We start from the raw sequence: 21,240 nt of genomic DNA on the forward strand, positions 1-21,240 counted from the left end.
CAGCTCGCTCCCCAGCCAGCCGATGCTCTCCCCCAGGACCCCAACCGGTCCATCCAAACCCACCCGACCCTGCTCGCTGGGAGGGCATCCATGGCCAAACAGCCCAGGATGGCATCAGTGTGCCTTAACATCATCGCTTTCCTGTGCCTGCAAAAGGGGCATCCGGGTGACCAGGCAAAGGTGGCCTGGGTCCACCCCAGGACAGCAGAGGTGGGACGCACCCCTGTATTTTTTGCAGTCCTGCGACCTTTCCCTGAGGCTCGTGTGGCATGAGTGCCTCAGTCAGTCAGGTGAAAGGCTGCTCTGAGAAGCTGGAGGTGGCTAAATCAATTCGTAGTTGGGTGCAATGCATGCCAAAAGAGTTTAGGCTCAGGAGGTCATGTTGGGCCTCATCTGCCACTCAGCTGGGATTCTCTTGGGGAGATCTCCAATGAAGTGAGGAAGTTTTGGATTATTACAATGTGAAAGTTTGGCACAAGTACACCTAGTTTCTTTAAAAACGTTCAATCAAAATAAATGTTTTTTTCCTTCCACATCTTTGTTTAGCACGAAACCAGTGGCTGCCTGCACATTTCTACCTCTCCTTTCCCCATTAAAAGAAAATGTCAACAACTCCTGCCTTATTTCCAGGAGAAATTTCATCTAAGCTGTGCTGGCAAGGGACTTGGAAAGCATATGATTTCAGGCTCAGAACACTACAGTGCTCCTTTTATGCTGTCGTGTGCATATGCTGAATAATAAGGCAAGATTAGAGTCGATGTAAGGAGTAAACTTTTTACATGGGGTCTAAGGCTTATAAAGAAATCCCCAGTCCTCCAGTTGCAAAATATTTGTCACTACTGATTATAGAGTTATGACAATTAAAAACCCAGACTGTTGTCGCTCAAACAGCATAGCAAAAGCAGTATGTTGTAGGGCAGATTTTGTGTGTCTTGTTGGATGCAGGCAGGCTTTCTTTTCTCTCATTCCCTGCAAGCAGCTGGGCTGTAACACAGCTTTAACGCAAACATCACATGCAGTGTCACCACGTCTTGGTAAAGGTAACATCCAGTTCTCTCTGTGCAGCTGAATGAATGATTTTTTTATTTTTTTTTACCCCTGAACACTGGCATGACAGGTGCCTCAGTTTTTACAGCCTGACTTTGGAGTAACCTAAGGAAAAAGTAAAAAAACCAAACCTGACTTTGGAGTAACCTAAGGAAAATGTCAGAGGATTCTTGGCAAACTTTATGAAACTGCCCCCCAGAATCTGACTTCCAAGTATGCGGCCCATCCTATTGCTTGGCTCCAATGCCAGGCAGAGGACCAGACCTCGGCACTCGTGCACCATCAGGGCTCTCACTAAGGCCCAGTGAAGTGAAGATTAACCTGCAGGTCACAGGAGATGCTTAGCGTCTTTGATGGCTGAGCCTTTGCTGAGCAGCTACTAAACTAAACTGTAAAATGCAATTAGCAATTATTTTAATGAAGCAGAATTCAGCAATTTAACATACGCAAGAACCCAAATAAGAGGAGGGAAAAAAAAAAAAAAAGTCTTGAATTTGACACAAAAAGGAGACAGCACTCCTTTCAAACCTCCTGTATGAGGCATCGGAGTTTCCATCTTGCTCTTTGCTTTTATCTACTAAACCCAGCACTTTGCACAGCTGGGAGAGAAGGCAAAGGCTGTGAACTATTTTTTTTTAATACTTTTAGAAAGAAAGTTTATTTTTGTCGAGTACCTGTGATTTCATACATGTTAACATGCTCTGCCCAGCACAGAGTAGTTTCTGTATCTAGCATGCAGATACATCAACCACCACTAACATGCAGGAGCCAGCACTTCCATGCACACCGTCAGCAACGTACCTGAACACCCAGGCAGGATTTATCCCGTAGGGAGCTTTGTGGATGCACCAATGGAGGGAGAGGAAGCGTGTGGGGAGCTTCTGATATGGCAGCATAGGCTCCCCTTTTTGCCGTGTCAATACAGACCAATGTGCTTTCATGCTGACTGTTCACATCCACACTCTCCACCCACCAGCTTAGGACTTTGCCTGCTATAGCCGACTCCACTTCTTGCTCTCTGCCCCTCTTTTGTGCTCAGGGTTGTCCTCTACCCAGCCTGCTGCCCAATCTGCTCCAGCCAGAAGCATCACATTCCTGGAGAAGTCATCTCCAGGGGAGCGGCGTTAACCCATCCTTTTGTAAGACCCCCAGCAGAGGACTGGGGCTGGTTTGCATCTCCACTGGAGATGAACAAACCCTACCTCCATCAGCTTGAATCTGAGGTTTTTCACGTGGTGACAGGCACTGCTCAGACCTCCTACCTTTTAGCTAACATACTACAAGAACATTGTGCCACCAAACTTCACTTCTAAGAAGGAGATTGCCATGGCCCTAGCACTGCCAGCACTGTTTGATTTTCAATGTTATATTACACTGCAGATCTCGTGTAGAGGAATGAAGCTGGGTTAATTATCATTGATAACATACAGCTGTGGGCTGGCTTCAGGGGCGGTGGGTTGGCTGATGTAGATAAGGTGCAGCTGTGGCTGGTTCTGGTAAGGGCTTGGGCGGCCAGTGAAGAGGGAGCAGCTGAGGAAGAGAGAGGAGGAAGAAGCAGAAAGAAGAGAGGGAGCGAGCATGCCCTGGATGAGGCAAGATGAGGAGAAGGCAGCAGAGGGACTGGCATGAAGAGTGTGTTGGTGTGAGATGGTAAAAGACCTTGTTGCAGCTGGCTAGTTTGGAGAGTGCTGTGACAATTGGTGCCCTGTGTGAGGCCCTTTGGATTATGAGACTGAGTGTAATGAGCGGCAACAGCGGTGATGGCTGTCCTGGGGGATGTTTGAAGTTTTGAACAGTGACGGTGGTGCCCAACATAGTGGAGACAGGCGGGGATAGACTGTGATCCAGATCACATTGAGATAGGTGGGAAGAGCCTGGGGATCTGGATCAGACACTGATAAAGGTGAGCTGTTGGGATCAAGGAGAAGGAAGCCTGACTGCCATGGAGTTAAGAGACTGAGGGTAATGGGTGACAGCAGCAGAGTACCTGGCCAGATGTGGCAGCAGCCCACAGCTGTGGTGGGTCCAGAGCGGGTCTGGCCAGACAGCGGTGATGGCTGTGCCTGGGGAAGGTGTGGGAGCAGCGCGGTGCTGTGGGCAGCTCCCACCGTTGCTGCTGCTGCTCGACCTGGTGGTATTCTTGCTGGTGTTTGTGTGCTCATTGAAGGTGTCTCCACTTGTAGAAGAAACGGGTGACCACAAGGATGTTGAGAAGCTTGTTGGGACACAAAGTAATGTGTTAGTGCTGTATTCTTGATCTGCTGCTGTTGAAAGCTTGTTCAGGTTACTGTCTGGTGTGACCCAAGAGGTGAAAGGATGAGGTAGTATAAGTTAATCAGAACCCCACTCTGAAGAAAACAAAATCCTAGATGTCAGGAAAGCAGATGAGAAGAAAGGTGATCAGCCCTCAGAAGCTGAAAAGCCCAAGATAAAATGGCAGAAGGGATATGTGTATGAGTTCAGGGACAAATTGTCTGGACTGTATGAGAAGTTTATTTGTGAAAAAGTTGTGATGATTGTTAAATACATAAGGCATGAAATGTTAAGAAGAAAAAAAGAGTTCAGGGACAAGTTGTCCGGAATGTATGAAAAGTTTATTTGTAAAAAGTTTGTGATGATTCGTAAAAACATGAGGTATGAATTATTAAAAAGAAAAGAGGGGGAATTGTAGAGCAGGGGTCCCCAAACTTTTTAAGCAGGGGGCTGGCGCGCGGATGAAGTGGCAGGCAGCCATCTGCGGCTGCTTGGTTTTGCCCCCAACCCCCGGTGGGGGGGTCTGTAAATACTGGGGGCTGGACTGAGGACCCTGGGGGGCCGTATCCAGCCCACGGGTAGAGGAATGAAGCTGGGTTAATTATCATTGATAACATACAGCTGTGGGCTGGCTTCAGGGGCGGTGGGTTGGCTGATGTAGATAAGGTGCAGCTGTGGCTGGTTCTGGTAAGGGCTTGGGCGGCCAGTGAAGAGGGAGCAGCTGAGGAAGAGAGAGGAGGAAGAAGCAGAAAGAAGAGAGGGAGCGAGCATGCCCTGGATGAGGCGAGACGAGGAGAAGGCAGCAGAGGGACTGGCATGAAGAGTGTGTTGGTATGAGGTGGCAAAAGACCTTGTTGCAGCTTGATGGTTTGGAGAGTGCTGTGACAATCCTGGGGAAATTTTATTTTTATGTCATTTAAAAAATATTCCTTTTATTAGATTTTTTCATTAAAAGTTACATTGCAAACATAAGATAGTAACATAAATTAACAAAGTTAAATATGAAACAGTTAAGAACATAAACAATACAGGAAAATAACTTAGTTCAACACAAAATAAACACAGACACATAAACTATGAACATATATAACATAAATTAGCACACAAAATATGGTGGGCGATACCACCAATTGCACACTGACACAGACTGAAAATAGGAGCTGCAAAGTGGCTGTAGAGGGTAAGCAGGGGAGTGGCTGCTTGTGATGTGCAGGATGCTCACCCATTCTCACCAGCGTGGTTTTACAAGTTGCCCCCAAACTCTCGCAGAGCGGGCCCTACTCCTCTTGTAAGGCTTGAATGACAAGTTTCCTGAGCTTCTTGCCATTCCTGCTGATAGCAGTGAAGCTGAGCAACCATGGGTTAGGTTCTTACAGTTGATACTGCTTTTTTCCTTTTCCAGCTTATATCGCTACAGGAACAGTTCAGAGCTGCAGTCCAATTAAAATTGCTATCATCCATAGCCACTTTACTTTGTGTGGCTTTTCTATGCTTCCTAGGAGAGGCACTGCACTTTGCTTTGAGAAATACCAGTGCACCACTGCATACGGCACAAACCAGGAACTGACGCATGCCCCAGACTCACCCACTCCTAGAACAGCTTCATAATGGTTGGAGCTCTCCTCTACCATCCCACCAGCACCACAAGGAAGATCCTCTTCTGTTCTGGAGCACTCCGGGCTCCTTGTATTGAAGAATGTGTTCAAGCTAATTTTGGCATTAGCTGAAGCAGCCTACGGACTGCTTAAACTTACCACAGTGAAGGAGGGCACTTCACCACAGACCTGCCAGGATCAATGCAGCCAGCATATGATGGTGTAGTAGAACGTTTTTCCAAGCCACCCCAGAAAATGCCCTTACTGCATGTTGCTGGTCTGCCCCTCGTGCAGGGTGCAGTTCTATTATTCCCTTTGTGTGCAATGGACTCAGTTTGTTTAACTGTCTTCAGTGGGACTGGGAACCAGGTAAGTAGGTAAGTATCTTGCACAGTCAGAGGAAAACAGAAACACCAGCAAAATATGAAACCCCTTTGGAGTATCAGAATAAGCTTGGCTGAAATCACAGCAGGGACTAAGCCCCCCTCGCTGTCAAACCCCTTGCTAAGGTCCTGGTTCAGTATCTGCAGCTAGCATCTAGACCTCTCTGTAGTGGGAAGGTGCCAACTTTCATCTTCCAGAGTTTGTGTGTGGCTGGAATAAAAGACAGTAAATGAACACTATGCCCTGAACTCTGCATAATACCTTTCATCCAGAAGGATCCCAAAGCACTTCAGAAACCATACACACAGGGATCGCTCACTCACTGATGGAAGGTAGTGAGCTCGGGGGCGAAAGGCAGCTGCTGTTCTGCACCACCAGCACTACGCAGCAGTATTTTTAAGGAAGGGAAGTGAGGAATAACTTATCCACTAGAAGTGATGAATACTTACGCTTTAAAGGAGCCCCTGTATAGAGAACAGACTACACAGCACACGTGTAATAACATGCAATCCACTGCTTATCAAACCAGGTAAGGTACTATGCTGATACCAGGAACAGATGCAATTCAAGCGTGCCACGACCAGCCGATGGTGCACTGTGCAGGCCATGCACCCAGTAATCCCAGGGCTAGGTACTGACACTGACCAGTTACCGCACATAAGAGAACAATCAGATGACAGGTTGCAAATGCCAACTGGATCCCTTCATGCTCCAGGTACATTCTGATGCTTTCCATCACCTATGTAATGCAAGTACCTTTTCCCAGTAAAAGCCGGTATTTGTTAATGGCTGGAGTAGTGGACCAAGCACATTTTCTTTTAAAGTAAAATATCTTCCGAAGATAAAAATAACCCTTTTCCCAGAAGTCTTTACTTGCTGCCAAATCTAAGAAACTTTGGCATCCATTCCTATATCTTTCCCTACTCCTATCCCCTATCCTTCTAGCTGTCTGTTCTGATACTCACTTCACCAGCACCTCGGTCCATCACCTTTTTATACTTCCCAGTTTTTCAACCACTATTGTCTCCCTATAATGGCTTAAACCTTTGTGTTTATTATATTGCAGGTTGTGAATACTTTCCATGCCCTCAAATGCTGTTACCTATTTATGCAAGCTGGTAGAGCTGGGAAAGTGAAAAAGTGGGAAAGCTGGTAAGTATATGATAGTTCTATGAGATTATCAAGGAACCAGTTAAAATGAGAGCCCTGATGATCTCCAGCAGTAATTCTTTCTCCAGCCTTATGCCTTCTTCACTGTGTTCATGGTTAGTGTTTGTAATACATCACAGTGACACAAAGCTGTGCAAAATATCACACAGTTCACCTGAGAAAGGTAAGATCCCATCAACACATTTCATGTGTGTGACGCCATACTCGTGAATTAAGATTAGGACCAGGACAGTTCACATGTGACTTGAACTCTGATCCAACAGCAGACAAACTGAGAAGACAAAAACCAGCATGAGGCAGTAGCAGTGGCCAAGGGATGAAGCTGAAGATGAGGAAGATGGGAAAGCAGCAGCAGGGAAGAACAAGGGTAACACCACAGAGCTGGAAAACTGCTGAGAGCATCTAGGAAGGGACAGCCAGGCAGGCAGGGTAGACACTGAAGCTTTCATGGCTGCTTAACGCAAATGAACAGATACACATGGAACTGAAACTAAGTATGGGACTGGATTTCTCTGGGTGCTGGAGTGAGATGCACTCAAAGTTCTAAGCCAAGGATAGTTTAATACAAAATAGCCAAAAGACACCAGAAAACAAAAGCTGAGGAAATACTACAATGAAAATGCCAGTTTGCACCACTGCAAGGAGGAGGAGGAGGGCATTTTAGGCTCCAGACAGAAAGCATCCTGGCCACTGAGCATGACAACTATATCAAAATACACCATCTCCAGTCCTATTCTTGCTCCTGGAAAAGCCATCTTTGCATGAGAAACCAAGGTGGGAGACCAGCTCTGTAGTGATTAAGGATGCAATGTGGGACCCCATACAAGGCTTCTGGATGAGAACACAAAATCACCCCACTGCTGCTAACGCAAGGACTACAGCAACTCTTGCTTACCAGCACCTGCCTTCTGCCTACTGCAGCTGTCTCCTGCGGTTAATGAAGCTGGGCCAGTCTGCCGATCAGTTATTCATCTATGCCTGGGAACTGAGACAATCTTCAGTCTTCAATGACTTGCAGTCCTGTACAAAATGTTCCATCCATAACATCCAGGGCTCTAAAGAAATCTCACCTGACCACCACATCACCCACCAGTCCTTCTGTTTGAAAACAGCAGGTCCAGTGGGGCATCTCCCCTGGCTGGCTCATTCAACTTTCTCACACAGCTGGTGTCTTCCACACACTCCAGGAACCTCCTAGATCGTTTCCTCTCCGCTGTGTTGTATTTCCAGCAGACATCTGCAGGTTGAAATCTCCTATGAGAACAAGGGCTGCTGCCCCGAGCAGAGACCTATTATCATTCCTCCCTGTCACTTCGGCCCCCTCCATCTGCCTGGTGGCGAGCAGGCAGGGGAGCCTCCGCTTTTTGTGATGTGTCCATGGGGTGCATTTGTCTCAGTGAAGGTAGAGAATGGCTCCAGCGGTCTGTCTCCCTCTCACACTCCCCGATACTCCTTAACCTTTTTACTTCTTCTTTCAGCTCTGCCACCAGGCTGAGAGATCATCCACCTGGTAGCACCTCACACAGTTGTTACCTCTGCTGCCCTCCAGTAGCAGTCTCACTACATACTCGCATTTCCTTTAGGACTTAAGAGAAGGGCTCCTTTTCCCATTAGTATTACACTCTTTACAGACTGTAGTGATGAAAGACAAAGTACAGCCCCACAGCTTATCACGTGTAGGCAGCCACAGCAGGCCTGTGCCCATCACGCCTCTGCATACACTGTGCTGTGCCACTATGGCTTGAGGGAGGCAGGGAGAACGCAGGGAAAGGGATTTTCCACAGATTCCTATGTCCAGCCAAAAGTCCAGCACTTGCACCTTCACCCCCCCAGTCCTGTGCAGCACCCTCCGGCTGGGGCTGTTGGTTTTGCCTCAGGCTGCCATGTGCTGCCATCGCTTGGGCTGAGTTTCACAAGGGGCCCTCCCAGGTTGTGCAGCTCTCCTCTCTGATCTCAGGCAGCCAGCGACACACAAGAGCTTCTTTATCTTCTTCAGCTGAAGAGATTTTTCAGTCCGGGAATGTAATGAGTAAGTGTGCCATGTCAGTCGGTTGAGACAGAAGTTGTAAAAATTCTGAATAAACAATGTATCACTGGTCTGCCCGCTCTCTTGTTCTTTAAAGCATGAAGACTGAGAACTCTGAACCTCTCAAAAGCTGTACGTGCGTGTGCGCCTTTTGCTCTTAAAAAAATGTCAGCTGGGAATAAAATGCAGAGATCTTCTCAGCATTGGGTCACCACCTCGATATTGAGTCAGAAACTTTAACACCAGCTTTCTTACAGGGGAAATTCCCTCCTTGGAATATAGCAAGTTTAGGAAAGTTGGAATTCAAGTCCAAGTATCATGGCCCAGGCTTATCCAAGTTACCTGCTGAGGCTGTATCCATAGGTTTAATCCCTGTTATTGCTAGAGTACCATTGCTGCTTTTAGAGAGAATACTCAAGATGCTGCAAGCTGCAACAAAGCAACCCCCTCCTCTTTCCCCTTTTATTAAGTGTAAATGGCCATCAGCACAAGTTAGGCAGAGACTTGGTGGCTTCCTTAGCAAGACAAAAGCAGCAGTGGTTCCCCTAACTGTACTCATTAAAATATATTTTCCTTCTACTCTTGGCCCTGAAGGATCATCTCAGCTTACGAGAACTAAGCTTCTGTCTATCTGATTATTAAATCATTTCTAAAGCAGATGGGAAACTACACTGGTTTAAACAGCTAGGCTGAGACTGCATGGCTAAAAATAGTATAGCAGACTCCTTTTAATTAGCAAGATGATCAAATATGACAGAAGAGAGAGATGTGGATATATGGATTTGTGTGCATGTGTGTCTTTAAGTTATTACTTCAGTACCTGGTATTATTTATAACATATATGATACATGATGTCTGATTTTTATGATGCCATTTATCTTCACCTGGGAGAGGAGACAGGCTAACTCTGCTTTCATAATGTCAATCTTTGCTCTACTCAAAAGGAAAACTATAGTGAGATAAACCTGCCACCATGTGCACTGCCATCATTTTTAAAATTAGGTGGATTAGTAAGTGCTCCGATGCAATGGACTGTCAGATCTGCAACTCCCTGTGATTGACCCTTTCCCAGGACTCTCATGGAGAGCATGGAAGAGCCCGCCTAGCTTTACACTTGCGATTTCATGGCACAGGAGCCTGGCATAGGGCTGATGGGGTCAGGGACTGTTGTCTATCCTACCACTGTGCTGCCCACATATTTTTGAGGACTCTTCAAAACCGATCAGGGGAGAAAATAAATCTGTTGCCCCCCTGCTCGCAATGTGTGCCTTGCAGCAATCTGGTCTATCATGTGGACATGGCCCTTTGCTGTTCACCAGATGACTGATGACCGTGATGCTTGGTCCTGGGACCACACAGCCGCTGGCCAGGCTGTGGTGGTGGGCTGTCATGGAATGCATGCTGATGCTGCAGCTGTAGACTTCAGGCAGGTAAGCTGAGGAGACTGAGGATGTCTGGCATGTTGGGTGCTGGCTCAGACAGATGTCCCCTTGATCCAAGGGGAACCCAGACAGGGAGGCACTGCAAACTATGCCCTTCACTACAGGAGGACCTGAGCAGCGGTGGACACAACTCCCTTCTTGGCCATTGCACAAAGGTATTGTGCCAATACTTTGAAAGGACCTGAAAGTAAAAGGTAAACCATCACCACAGTGTCCTGCTTAATGTGGACCAGATAGCGCCTGGCTTCCAGAGCGATTTGGTGCAAAACCACGGTGCGTTCATCAATTGTGAGCTGCCTTCTCCTGGTCAAAAGTACCAAGCCAAGGAAGATGAGGCAGGGGGTCTTGTAGGAATTGAAGAGTAGTAAAAAAAAACAACCCCAAAATCTGCAAAATCCTGTTCTTTCTTATTCCTCATTGATTGCCCTGAAGGTGACAAGCCTCTGGCTGGCCACCAGGGCTCCACAGTGCCTTTCTAAAGGATGTTAAATGGTCTGGGGTTAATCTGTGACTGACATGAGCAGGAGCCCTGTGGGTAAGGTGACTTCCACTTGCTCCAAGTCTGCACTGCCAAAGCCAAGCTGTATACTTTTCCACCCAGTTCAGGAGAGCAATTCAGAAGCACTGAAAGATTTTTCTGGAGAGGGGTTTAACCCAAGTAAGAGACAAAATGCCTGCAACATAGTTTGCAGTTTGTCAGCAAAGCTTTACTGTTTCTTTTTCTGAAGTGTTTCATTTTCCCTGTCTTTCTCAAACAAGAGATGGTGAGATTCAAGCAACTAGAACAGGCAAACCTAGAGGGTCCGATTTTTTCACTAAAGCGAAGACTCACTGGTCTGGCTACAAAGCGGTCTTCTCTGGTATGGAAAGCACCCCTGTAAGTACAGCATCAGGAGCAAGGAAGGGGTCATGAACCTCCACACCTCCATGCTCCTGCTCTGGCTCTATGCCACATACACTGTTAGTGGAACCAAGTTCCCCAAATTTGAGTACAGCAATGCAAAAGGAAACCATAGCATCATTAGATGTTTGTTTTCTTTATGATGCTTATCACAGCTGAAAGTTACAGCCAATTTAATCAATAGTAACTGCTTTATTTGAAGAAACAATGAGCTAAAAATTATCCAGGGGAGGTTCTCAATAGGCCTGAAGTGCCAGAGTACAATAGGAAACAATAGCTGATTGATACTGGGAGAGAATTTGCTCCATATTTTAAATCACATTTTAGGTATTCTTATGACCTTACTAACAATCATGATGATGCAGAAAGAACAAACACAGCCAGGCCACTTTATTCCCCACTGTGTCTTTGAGCTATTCCTTGGCTAATTATTTTCCTGATGTTTTTGCTAAATGACTTATGTCTTCAGTCAACTTGTGTTCTTGAAGTCCACATTTATATCTTGAAATTCAAGTGCAATTTACCTTAGAATTTTCATTTTTATCCAAAACCAAAGTTCTGGAGTTCCGTCCCAAGTTCTGCATTACCTTTCCACTTCCCATAACTCTGGCTGGGCTTCCCAGTGAGTGTGGAGGCTGCGGGGCACATCTGGCTGGGCAGCACCCGCCAGGCTGGCTCAGACCCCCAGAGCTGCCCCAGCAGGCAGCACATCTGCCAAAGTGCCCCGCACCATGAGGTGTGTGGCCTGGAGCACATGCTGCAGTGGTAAGGCCAAGCCTTCAAGGACCTCAACTCAGTAATTTCCCAAAATGCTGGGTCACATGCCACAGCCAAATCTGAAAATTTCCCCAGCACCTACTGCATCCTCCCAGCGCCAAACAGAGCAGCGCAGTCTGGAGGTGGCCCTGGTCTGCTGACAGTTTATAGTCCAGGCTTCCAGCCTGGAAGCCACGACTTCATCTCAGCAACGGCTCCTAAGGCAAATAAACTTCTAGCCATGGTTGTTTTGGATGTTCCTCTTACAGCCATTACTGGAAATGTGACCTCATATCATTTGCTTTACGAAACAGGCTTAGGGCTCTGCCATGAAGAGAGCAGAGCACTGGGGCTCTGTTCCAGCCAAACCTTAAGCATATGCTTAACTTCAGCATGCTTGTGCAGGGTCAGCTTGAGTAAGTGATCCTGTAATGAGCAATCACTAAAGCACAGTGGAGGTCTGGGAATGAGGGCTGCTATATTGCTCCACTCTTACACAGTCGGGGAACTGCAGTGCCTTTTGGAGAACTGGAGCATGCAGAATTAACTTCATCTTAATTTAGTCCCCTGAGTATGCCGTAAAGTTACTACCACTTTGGTAATGCTGTCTTCTGAGGACATTATGATGTGTCAACATAGCGACTGTTTTCTCATCTGATGGTAGTGACAAAATGCCATAATGCAAAGTATAAAAAATCCAGACCCTTTCTAGTTCTGGTAGCTACCATGCCATCAGAGGATGACATTTTATATCTGCATTATGAAAAATGAAAGAAAATGTTTACAGTACACTAGCCATTAAGACAAGAATGAACTGAAGTGCTGACCAATCTACAACAATTTTCTTTACAGGTACTTCCATTATAATTCTACCATTCCCAACTAAGCTTGTCAAGTTACTCTTCAAATCAATTGCAGAAGAAAAATCCGCCCTTGTCTGTGTTACTATAAACCCAGCCAATCTAGTAAAGTGAGAGTTACTCTTCTATGTATTTGGCAAATCTGCGACCAGAATTTACCACTTGGTGTAAATATTTCTGCATAGTTTGTTTTTTTTTAAAAAAAATCTTGCCTATTCCTTTTTCTGGCAGAATCTTAGAAAGTAGTAAATATGCAGATGGGCACAGTGATATATTTTGTATCAACATATTTTAAATGTGTGCATATGCATTAGCTATATAAATACATTCCCCAGGAAGTCTGCCAGTGGATATACTGCAAAGCTCTGCATGGTACATTTGGGTTTGCTTGTGCAGCAGCATGGCAGCATCAGAAAGAACCCCTCTAGGTTTATTTGCTCTACAACAGCTCACACTTACCTGCACGGTTCCCCCTTTTCTATCTGTATGTACAAATGTTTTATCTTTATATGCCATGTGTACATAAATAATGTGTATATAAATATACATACATACACACACAAATGCAAGCATATGTACTGTATATACACATAGTCCAATGCCTTAATTATAAAGCTGTTATAAAGCCATAACAAGGTCTTTGAACTTTCTATGAAATATTGTTCCGTACAGTGGTTTCTATGGGAATAAACCACTTGACGACCCCCTGCTGTCCCAGTATCACCTTATAACTAATGATGGGCGATACATGAAGACCACAGCAGTATGCCAAAACCGTATGACATACCAAGTCAAAGTGTACTTGATACTGAGCAACACAAGAGTAATTCCCCACTGACCCAGTTGCTGCATCCTCAGCTCCAGCCCTCTGTTTGCTCTGGGTTACCGCATGCACACAGTCTGTCCCACCCTGTGCTGCCTAGTATGCCTGCTCCTCCACCTGCCTTGCAGCACCTGCCCCTGGTCCTGTCGCCTCCCCCTGCTCTCCCCTTTCTCTAGAAAATCTGCTGCACACGCAGATCCCTAAAAGCAAGTGGGAGGAGTGGGTCTTGCCCAGGCTCTGGGGTCCTGCCCTGGGGGCTGGAAAGAAGCAGCCCTGGCCAGTGCCCAACCTGCCCTGTGCTGCAGCATCCCTTCACAGCCAGATCAGCTTCCCCCACCTGGAAGGACTGGCTGGAGGCTGAAGACAGGTGAAGGACAAGAAAGCAGAGGACATCTGTCTGCTATCCCTGAGATCCCAGCACCCCCTTTATCTAAAAGGTTAAACAGTGTTGTGTTACTTGCTGTTACTGTGCTCCTTTTCTGGTATCAGTGTCATGAACAAGTCAAAGGATATCGCCCATCCCTATTTACATAAGCACTGGCAGACAGGGGTACAGAGGAGGAGGCTGCAGTGCTGTGGGTGGATATGTATGTGTATATACATACGGTATCGTTAACCATGCACTACATAACCATATGGATACTGTTGCAATGGTGCTATGAGAACCATGCTCTTGTACTCCATTGCGCAAGGAAAAGCCACAACAAATACTGTAGTAGGAACACAACAAAAAGACAACCTTGTGTTTAAATCTAGACAAAAATCCATTTGCTTTTGCAGTGATGATAAGCTAGAATGAGCATTACGGAATTCTGCTTCCTGACCCATCCCCCACCCCGGCTTCTTTAAAGCTACTATTTAGATGAGCTACAGTATTAAAAAGAGAAGCTGCGAAGATGCTATTGCAAAAATAAAGGATGAAATAAAAAGTCAAGCATCCACATTTCTCCCAACTAAAAATGAAGTTCTGAGGAAAGGGAGGAGGGAAAAGAAAAGGAACTTACCATGCTGCGAGTGAACTTTTCTAGAGAAGTTCTACGACCTTGCCCATTCTCTGGCTTAACGCGGAAAAAAGTGGGGAGAAAAACATACAGAAAAAAACCCCTTCAGCTTAAATGCAGTTTTCCAAACCAGCAGCAAAATATAAGGAAGCAGCAAGGGGGGAAAGTTGTAAAAAAATGTAAGAAGCAGAAATCAATGTTTGCAACAGCAAACATAAGAAACCAAAACCCCTTAAAGAATGAGATGCCACTACTTTTACTCTTGGACAATGTCACCTTTTCTCCTGTGAGTTTTTTGAATGGTTCAAACAGGTCTGTGCATTGCTGTTTCTCACAGCTATTGGTATTGATTTCTTGTTCATTGGATTTTCCTTCTGTGGCTGTTTTGAGCTGGGACATCTGATTCTGGTTAACACCTGCCAAACAGCTGATTGGAGGCTCCCATTGCTTGCTTAGAGAGATGAAAAAGACCACAGTAACTTTTACAATATTAAAAAGCATTGTGTGAGCGAGTACAGCGCTGGAGGAAAACCACCACAGAATTCATTGCCAGGGAACCTGCACTACTCTATCTATCCAGAGAGTAGAAGCACATTTCCACTAAGTTTGGCTACATCAAAACACTAGACAGCATACGTATGTCTGTTGAAGGCTATGGAAAGATACAGGCAGATCTGGGGCACAGACACTTTTGTATCTGGAATATCGGACTATTCATATGCAAGAAGACATTCAACTTCACCGCGAGAAGACAAGTGCGTGCATCACGGCTTTACGTATCCCTGAGAAGGGTGCTCACTGCAGCGCTTCGTTTGGCACAAGGGAGATCTAATTGTCACTAACAAGGAAGAACTAAATAGTTTATTGGCATGTTTGCTTGAACATCTAATAGAAAAAAACCTGTTATAGGGAAGAGGAAAAACTCAGTAATATGAAACAAAGCTCACTGCAGTCTGTGGGTACTGCTGATTTTCAGGAGAGAAACTTATTTTAATGGGGTAAGCCAGTGAAATGGAGGTGATAAGTAAAACTGCAGTGAAGTGGATAAGGAGATACATACAAGGGAAAGCCACAGTAATGATGGTGCACGACAATGCACTGGGAACAAGCATTGCACTGGAGGTGCTCAGCAGAGGCGCCTGCCTGCCATATCTTCCACAGATTCAGCTGCAGTAACAACCCCCAGGACAAAGCACCAGTGCAAAAACCAGACAGAGAAGATGTAAGGAAGCCAAAAGCATATCTGATACATTGGTTGAGAACTGTGTAGGTGAGTCTAGGCAAAGGCTTTTGATTCTTCTGCATGCTCATCACAGCTGCCAGAGCTCTCTGATGTCTACAAGGTTGTTTGAAGCATCCCAGGCAGAGATGGGGCTGATTCTCCTTGCTGTGTTGCCAGAGATGAGGCCAAAACATAAGGCCCTTTTAAGACAAGCAATATTCTTCGTCCAGAAGAGTAAAGCAATCTCCCCACTTACAACCATTTGAGGAAGCCACATCATCAGCCCTGATGTCCCAAAAGTGGTATCAAAAGTGAAAGCTAGAGGCACATTGGTTTAGCCAACACTGAGGATGGAGCCAAGGCCTCAGCGTGTACCAAGCAACAAAGCAGGCTTCCCGGCTGGTCGGGAGGCGAGAACATACCCACTCCAATGTTCCCCAAAGGAGTATTTACTCATGGGTTAGTTGCCTCTCCCTGTATGTGAGAGTAAAGGGAAAAGAAATGTCAGCCTCACTCTTCTGCTGAGTGTAACAGCAGTGTAAGTGGTCAGAGCATCACAGATCCCCTCCTTGAAGGAGCCTCGGAGGCACCCCCACACCCCAAGGTAGCAGAGGTGACAGAAGGAGGCTGAAGCCCTGCCATCTTGGTTGAACGCATCATGGCCAGTGGCACTGAGGGCAGCAGTGCACAGTTGGGCATTGGGTCTCCATGCTGGTCTCCTGCAGCAGCAGCAATACCTACTGGCAGCCAAATTAAAGGCACAATTCCACCCACGAGAAGAAATACCTAGACAAAAGACAGTGTTCTGCAAGGCTCCCTAGGGGAGCAAGGCACTTGGAGTCTGCAGCATCGCAGCGCTGCGGGCTGGAAAATCAGCATCTGGCCCAACTGCATTTTCAAGTTTGGTGTGCACTCAAGGAAAATGAGAGTGAGCAGCTGAAAACAGGCCACACTGTGGCCCTGCACTGGCCATCAAAATTCAGTGTCTGGTTTTGCTACCAGCAAGGTGATGCTGCTTCCTACCCAGCAGTAAGGCAGGATGGTGGTCTCTAAAGATGATGAGCACTTTGTTGGCGTGCCGAGAGCTCTGGTTACACAGGGAGCCACACACAAGGCTGTTCCCCTACAATGGCTGAAGACATGTGTGGGGAAGCAAGCAGGAGAGCACTGACGGTGTCTCACAGAAGTGCCCTGCAAGCACAGGCTGCAGCAACCCTGCACATTTGGCAGGGGGACAGCAGGCTGGTACCAGCTGGTTGTGTGGAAAGCTCATCACCATAGCATCCAGCTCTGAGTCAAAGCATGACATTTTCTAGTAAAATAAAAAGCAGCTGAGGCAGGCTGGCTGTGGAGTGATGAGCCGGCTTGAGCAGTTTTAATGCCAGTGGGCGTGGGTGTTGGCTGCTCGGCTCCTGCTCCTCCTGCCTGCTTGCCTACAGACCGTGTGGCTGGCAGCCTGCTGCAGAAGCAACCACCTGCCTGCATCCCTCCAGCGTGGCGCGGAGGTGTGGGGGCTGCCTTGCACAGCAGAGGAAGGAAATTTTAAAATAAGAAAGTGGGGGGAAAAAAAGAAGAAACTGAGTCAGACCCTTCTCAGTCCTGTGAACAGTCCCAGGGCCCTGTGCAGGGACTGTCTGAGAAGGCTGTGGACCCCAGAGCCATGCCTGCTGCAGCATCACAGCAGCATCTGCACAAACACACTGAGCGCAAAGGGCAAAGCCAGAGAAACACATGTGCATGCCAGGTCAGGCAGTCCTCCTATGTGTAAAAAAGGGCATCTTTGCCAGTAAATACATGAACAAACCCTACCAGCTAATGTCAAAGGACATGTGCATTTGGATAAAGTATGAAACAACTACCCCCAGTGGAGATTAAAACCTCTCAGCCCGGGTAGGTGCAAAAAAATAGATCTCGCCACTTAGGAGTCATTCACTAATTATTGACTCTCTCCTCCAAATCTTTCTTATTTTCATGATTAATTATTTAGCCAGCCATCCAAATTTTAAGCTCCTTTGTGTAGATTCTGCTGGCCTAGAGCAGTGTGAGTAGAATAAACTTATGAAAACCAGCTGACACTGATTATTAATAATAATTATGAGGAAATTGCTCAGCATCTTTACAATGTTCAAGCCAAGTCCTGCCACTGAAGCAAACCAGTTATGTGTGCCCTGGTGGGACTGAGACAGGGACAGAATCTGCAGGAGGAATCTTCCTGGGCAATATAAAGCAGTTAGAACAGAAGGTCTGGATAAAAGCAATGCTGCAAAAGGTGCATGCTGAAAATGAAGTCTGTCCCTCGTGGCATGAAGCTCCTAGCCATTGCCTTGCTGACACTTTCTGCCAGGGATCTGAAAGAAATAGGAAAATACATCCAAAAGTTTGGTCTTCTGAACTGCAGGCCTGAAAAAATCTCTCCCTCTCTCCTTCTCCTCATCCCAGGATTCATTTTGTTGGCTACTGAATCTTTTTTCGGTATGAGACTTTGGGGCTTGGGGTGGGGTTTTTTGAACTTTAACTTGGTGAAAAACATGTGTTCCAGAGGGAATAGTGTCAGAGGAAAACAAAGGATGATCACTTCCCAGACCCTGGCTCGGGAAAAGTCCAAGAGCACATCCCAGGCTTCTCAGGCAGTCACGTACACCTGTCCAAAGTGAGAAAGCAAAGGGCATGCAGAGTGCTACCACATGGCTGTAAGAGTATTTTGCATCTGATTTGTGTCCTTTTGCACAGGACCACAGAGACTCACCCTTCTCTGAACCAGCTGGAGAGGAAAACGATGCTTTAAACCAAGCAAATACGAATCTGCTCTTCGCCTGGTGTGATGGGACTCACTCCTGTGGCTTTGCAGCCTGTCTGCACTGCAGCTGTGGCTGCCTTTCTGGGATGCTTCCCTGCCTGAAGGCAGGGCTGGACGGTGCGAAGCCACCCTGTGCCAGGCTGACATGAATGCTGGCGCCATGACAGCTCGGCTGCCACTTCAGCTAACATGGAGATGCCCACCAACGTCATCGTTTCACCTTGATGGGGAGTAATGGAAAGTGCGTTGAGGTCTTTCCTGTTTCTTTCTCTCCCTTCTCCTCAAAAATAACTAGCAGAGCACATGTCTGGCTGCTGCTTCACCGTTAACAAAGCTCCTGTGCACCCCCACCCCTTTCCATGGCGCACTAACTAATCTATGCTGCTCTTTCTCCAGGGAATAAACCCCTGCTCTGCAGCTAAGTCACCCAGCCCAACTGCCTTCTTGCCTCAAGCAAGGAGGTTTGTCATGGCACTCATTCTAACATGAGGGTCACTGCCACCTAAGAACCTCCAGCCACCATTTTGGCTACCGTGGAAGAGGGCTGGGGGTGGGCAGTGGTGATTACCTGCCAGAATGTGTCTATCAGCAGAAACAGAAGCAGGTTGACACTTGACTGCACAGCACAAGTACGGTGTGTTGCACAGATAGACAAATAAAATACAGTGAGCTGGGTGGGGATCTCAGCACCATCCAGCCCTTCACTGCTGAGCTGCCCGCTTTCAGCAGCCCTGTAACTTCTACCTGCTGCAGGGGGAAAGCTGGGCATGGAGGCACAGAGCTCAGATCGGGCTGGGTGTGCAGCCATTCCTCCTGAGGACAGGGCTCTGACCCTCATCCCTCCTCTTCTCCAGCCTGGCAGGGGAGGAGGACTTTGTGAGAGGCAGGGAGCTACACCCAGCTTTCTCCCTCTGCAGCTCACTGCTTCCAATCACACCCTTGCTGGAGGCCAACCTCATGTTCCCTGCTGAGCACCATGAATCTGCAGGATTGAGGCCAATATGACTGCGGTTATTTGTAATAATGACACTGGGAAGAACTGAGAAAAAAAATCTAAAATGGATTAACAAAGTATGTATGCCTGGTCTGTATGCAGCCTATGTTCAACTGTCTTGCATCAGTTAGTGGTGTGAACAATATGTTCCTTTTATCCTCCCTGGTCCCCCACATAATTCTGTCATTGCATCTCCGTCCTGACCCATAACTTCTCCCTCCCCTCCATTACTGCACTCCCAGAGCAGGGAGGGGAAGCTCCCACATCTGTGGTTATTGTATGGTGTGGAAAAAATGTAACTCTCCAAACTTACAATATCTTACAAATCTCAAAAATGTCAAGCGTGTTTTGAGGCACTAATCAAGCCTTGCCACCTCTCCACTGTTATATAATAGCAGGTCACTATTGTTATTCACATTCAACAGAGAAGAGGATACGAGACAGGCAAAGCTGAACCTTCTTTTCCCCTAGGTCACACAGGAAAGTGGGGGAACCAGGGGAAGCACACGGATCTTGTGGCTCCCAGTCTTGTACTCTAGCCACACAGTCAACCCTTCCCTTTTTCCTGCCCTCTCAGCTTGCCACAGCACAGTGCTGGACGGCAAAAGATCCCAAATGACGTAAACTTATCCACAAAATATTCATGTGTGAATGTGAAGCCATTGAAACGTTAATGTACTTTGTGCAAGCAACTCTTTTAGCTCAAGTCCATTGTGCTGTGCTTCTGACAGAACTTATTTTCAGTAATAAAAGTAAGGCTACGTCATATTGGTGTGGTATACCAGCCACATTAGGATAATGTCTTTGGGGGCAAGACATACTTATGCCTCAGACATAGGTACTCATCAAATCTTAAAACAACTGCAGTGAATTTCTACTCACATCGGTGAATCCAGGACTTGTATGCAGGCTCTAAACCAAATCCTCCATCCACGTAGCTCTGATATGCCACTGGTTTTCTCTTTTCCTTCTCTCTGCTTTCCAGCTATTTAGAGGAATTTTAAAGGGATGCCTCTCAAAGCTGCACCAAAGGTACTAAAGGTTTACCATGTAGCTTGGTGTACAGAAACTTCATGTTCTTTCTGTCAGCATCTCTGTACCTACATTGTTTCTGAAATATTCACTTGCCCGACACAACGCAACATGATTGCAAAGAGCTTTACAGATTCTGGAGAAACATCAACTCCACTCCCACATCGTGTGAAGCTGGTGAACACTCCTGACTTTTTTGTGCCTTGCTATGCTCACTTGTGCACCCACAGCTCTTTCTGAAAGAAACTTGATTCTTACTTTCAGGGCTGTGTTAACATGACACCAAAACCCGCTCTTCCAGCATTTGCAGGGGGATGAGGATGTCATGCTGACACATCCAGGGCTTGACAGCAAACAAGGACTGCAAAAAGAAAAAAACCACCTCTGGTTTGAATAGGCTCAGCTGGGAGGAGAAAACTCTCCCGCTTTTAAGCACATAGACCCTCAGGTGTTCAGTGAAGACTTGGGGGCAGATGGAACCATAAGCTGATAGGGATAGGAAGGTGGCACAGCATTTTATGCTTTATATGATCAGAAGACTTTGCCTTTTACCTCTTTCTTTCCCCACAGCCTCATAACTCCAAGTCAGATCTAACCTTTCCAAATCTAAGCAGCACTGGTTTATGTTGTCTAAAACCAGACGTTTTGAAATGTAAGGCTGACTGCTGCCCCTCCATTACCTTCCCCTAATCCACCTGCCAGTAGTCCCGGGCACAGCAGACAGAGGGGTTTGTCTCCTTTTGTCACCATATGTGTGCTCTTAGGGCACACAGTAACAATAAGGACAAAAATACTAGTGGGATTTCATTGTATTGTGCCGATGCAATGTAATTTGGCAACACACAGAGAATGCAGCAGAAAAACAGCAGGGAAGATGGTGATGGGAAACCACACGCTCAGGCTGCAGGAGTCAGGAGTCAGTTTATGCACAGCCCTG

At 46.6% G+C, this 21,240-nt stretch overlaps 1 protein-coding gene across 2 annotated transcripts in view; it reads right to left on the reverse strand.

The window, feature by feature from the left end:
• Positions 1 to 21,240, reverse strand: part of RGS6 (regulator of G protein signaling 6) — a 284,113-nt gene that overhangs the window by 7,837 nt on the left and 255,036 nt on the right. Inside the window, exon 17 of one of the 2 annotated variants that reach the window (XM_055716873.1) lies at positions 6,426 to 14,315. The exons of the other annotated variant lie outside the window; for it this stretch is intronic. Coding sequence (XP_055572848.1) covers positions 14,211 to 14,315 — 105 coding nt within the window. The 3' untranslated portion in view covers positions 6,426 to 14,210. Of the gene's footprint in view, positions 1 to 6,425; positions 14,316 to 21,240 lie in introns of those variants that run through there. 2 annotated transcript variants of the gene reach the window in all.

Source organism: Falco cherrug, chromosome 7 (genome assembly GCF_023634085.1).
Source record: "Falco cherrug isolate bFalChe1 chromosome 7, bFalChe1.pri, whole genome shotgun sequence".
Taxonomy (NCBI): Eukaryota; Metazoa; Chordata; class Aves; order Falconiformes; family Falconidae; genus Falco; species Falco cherrug.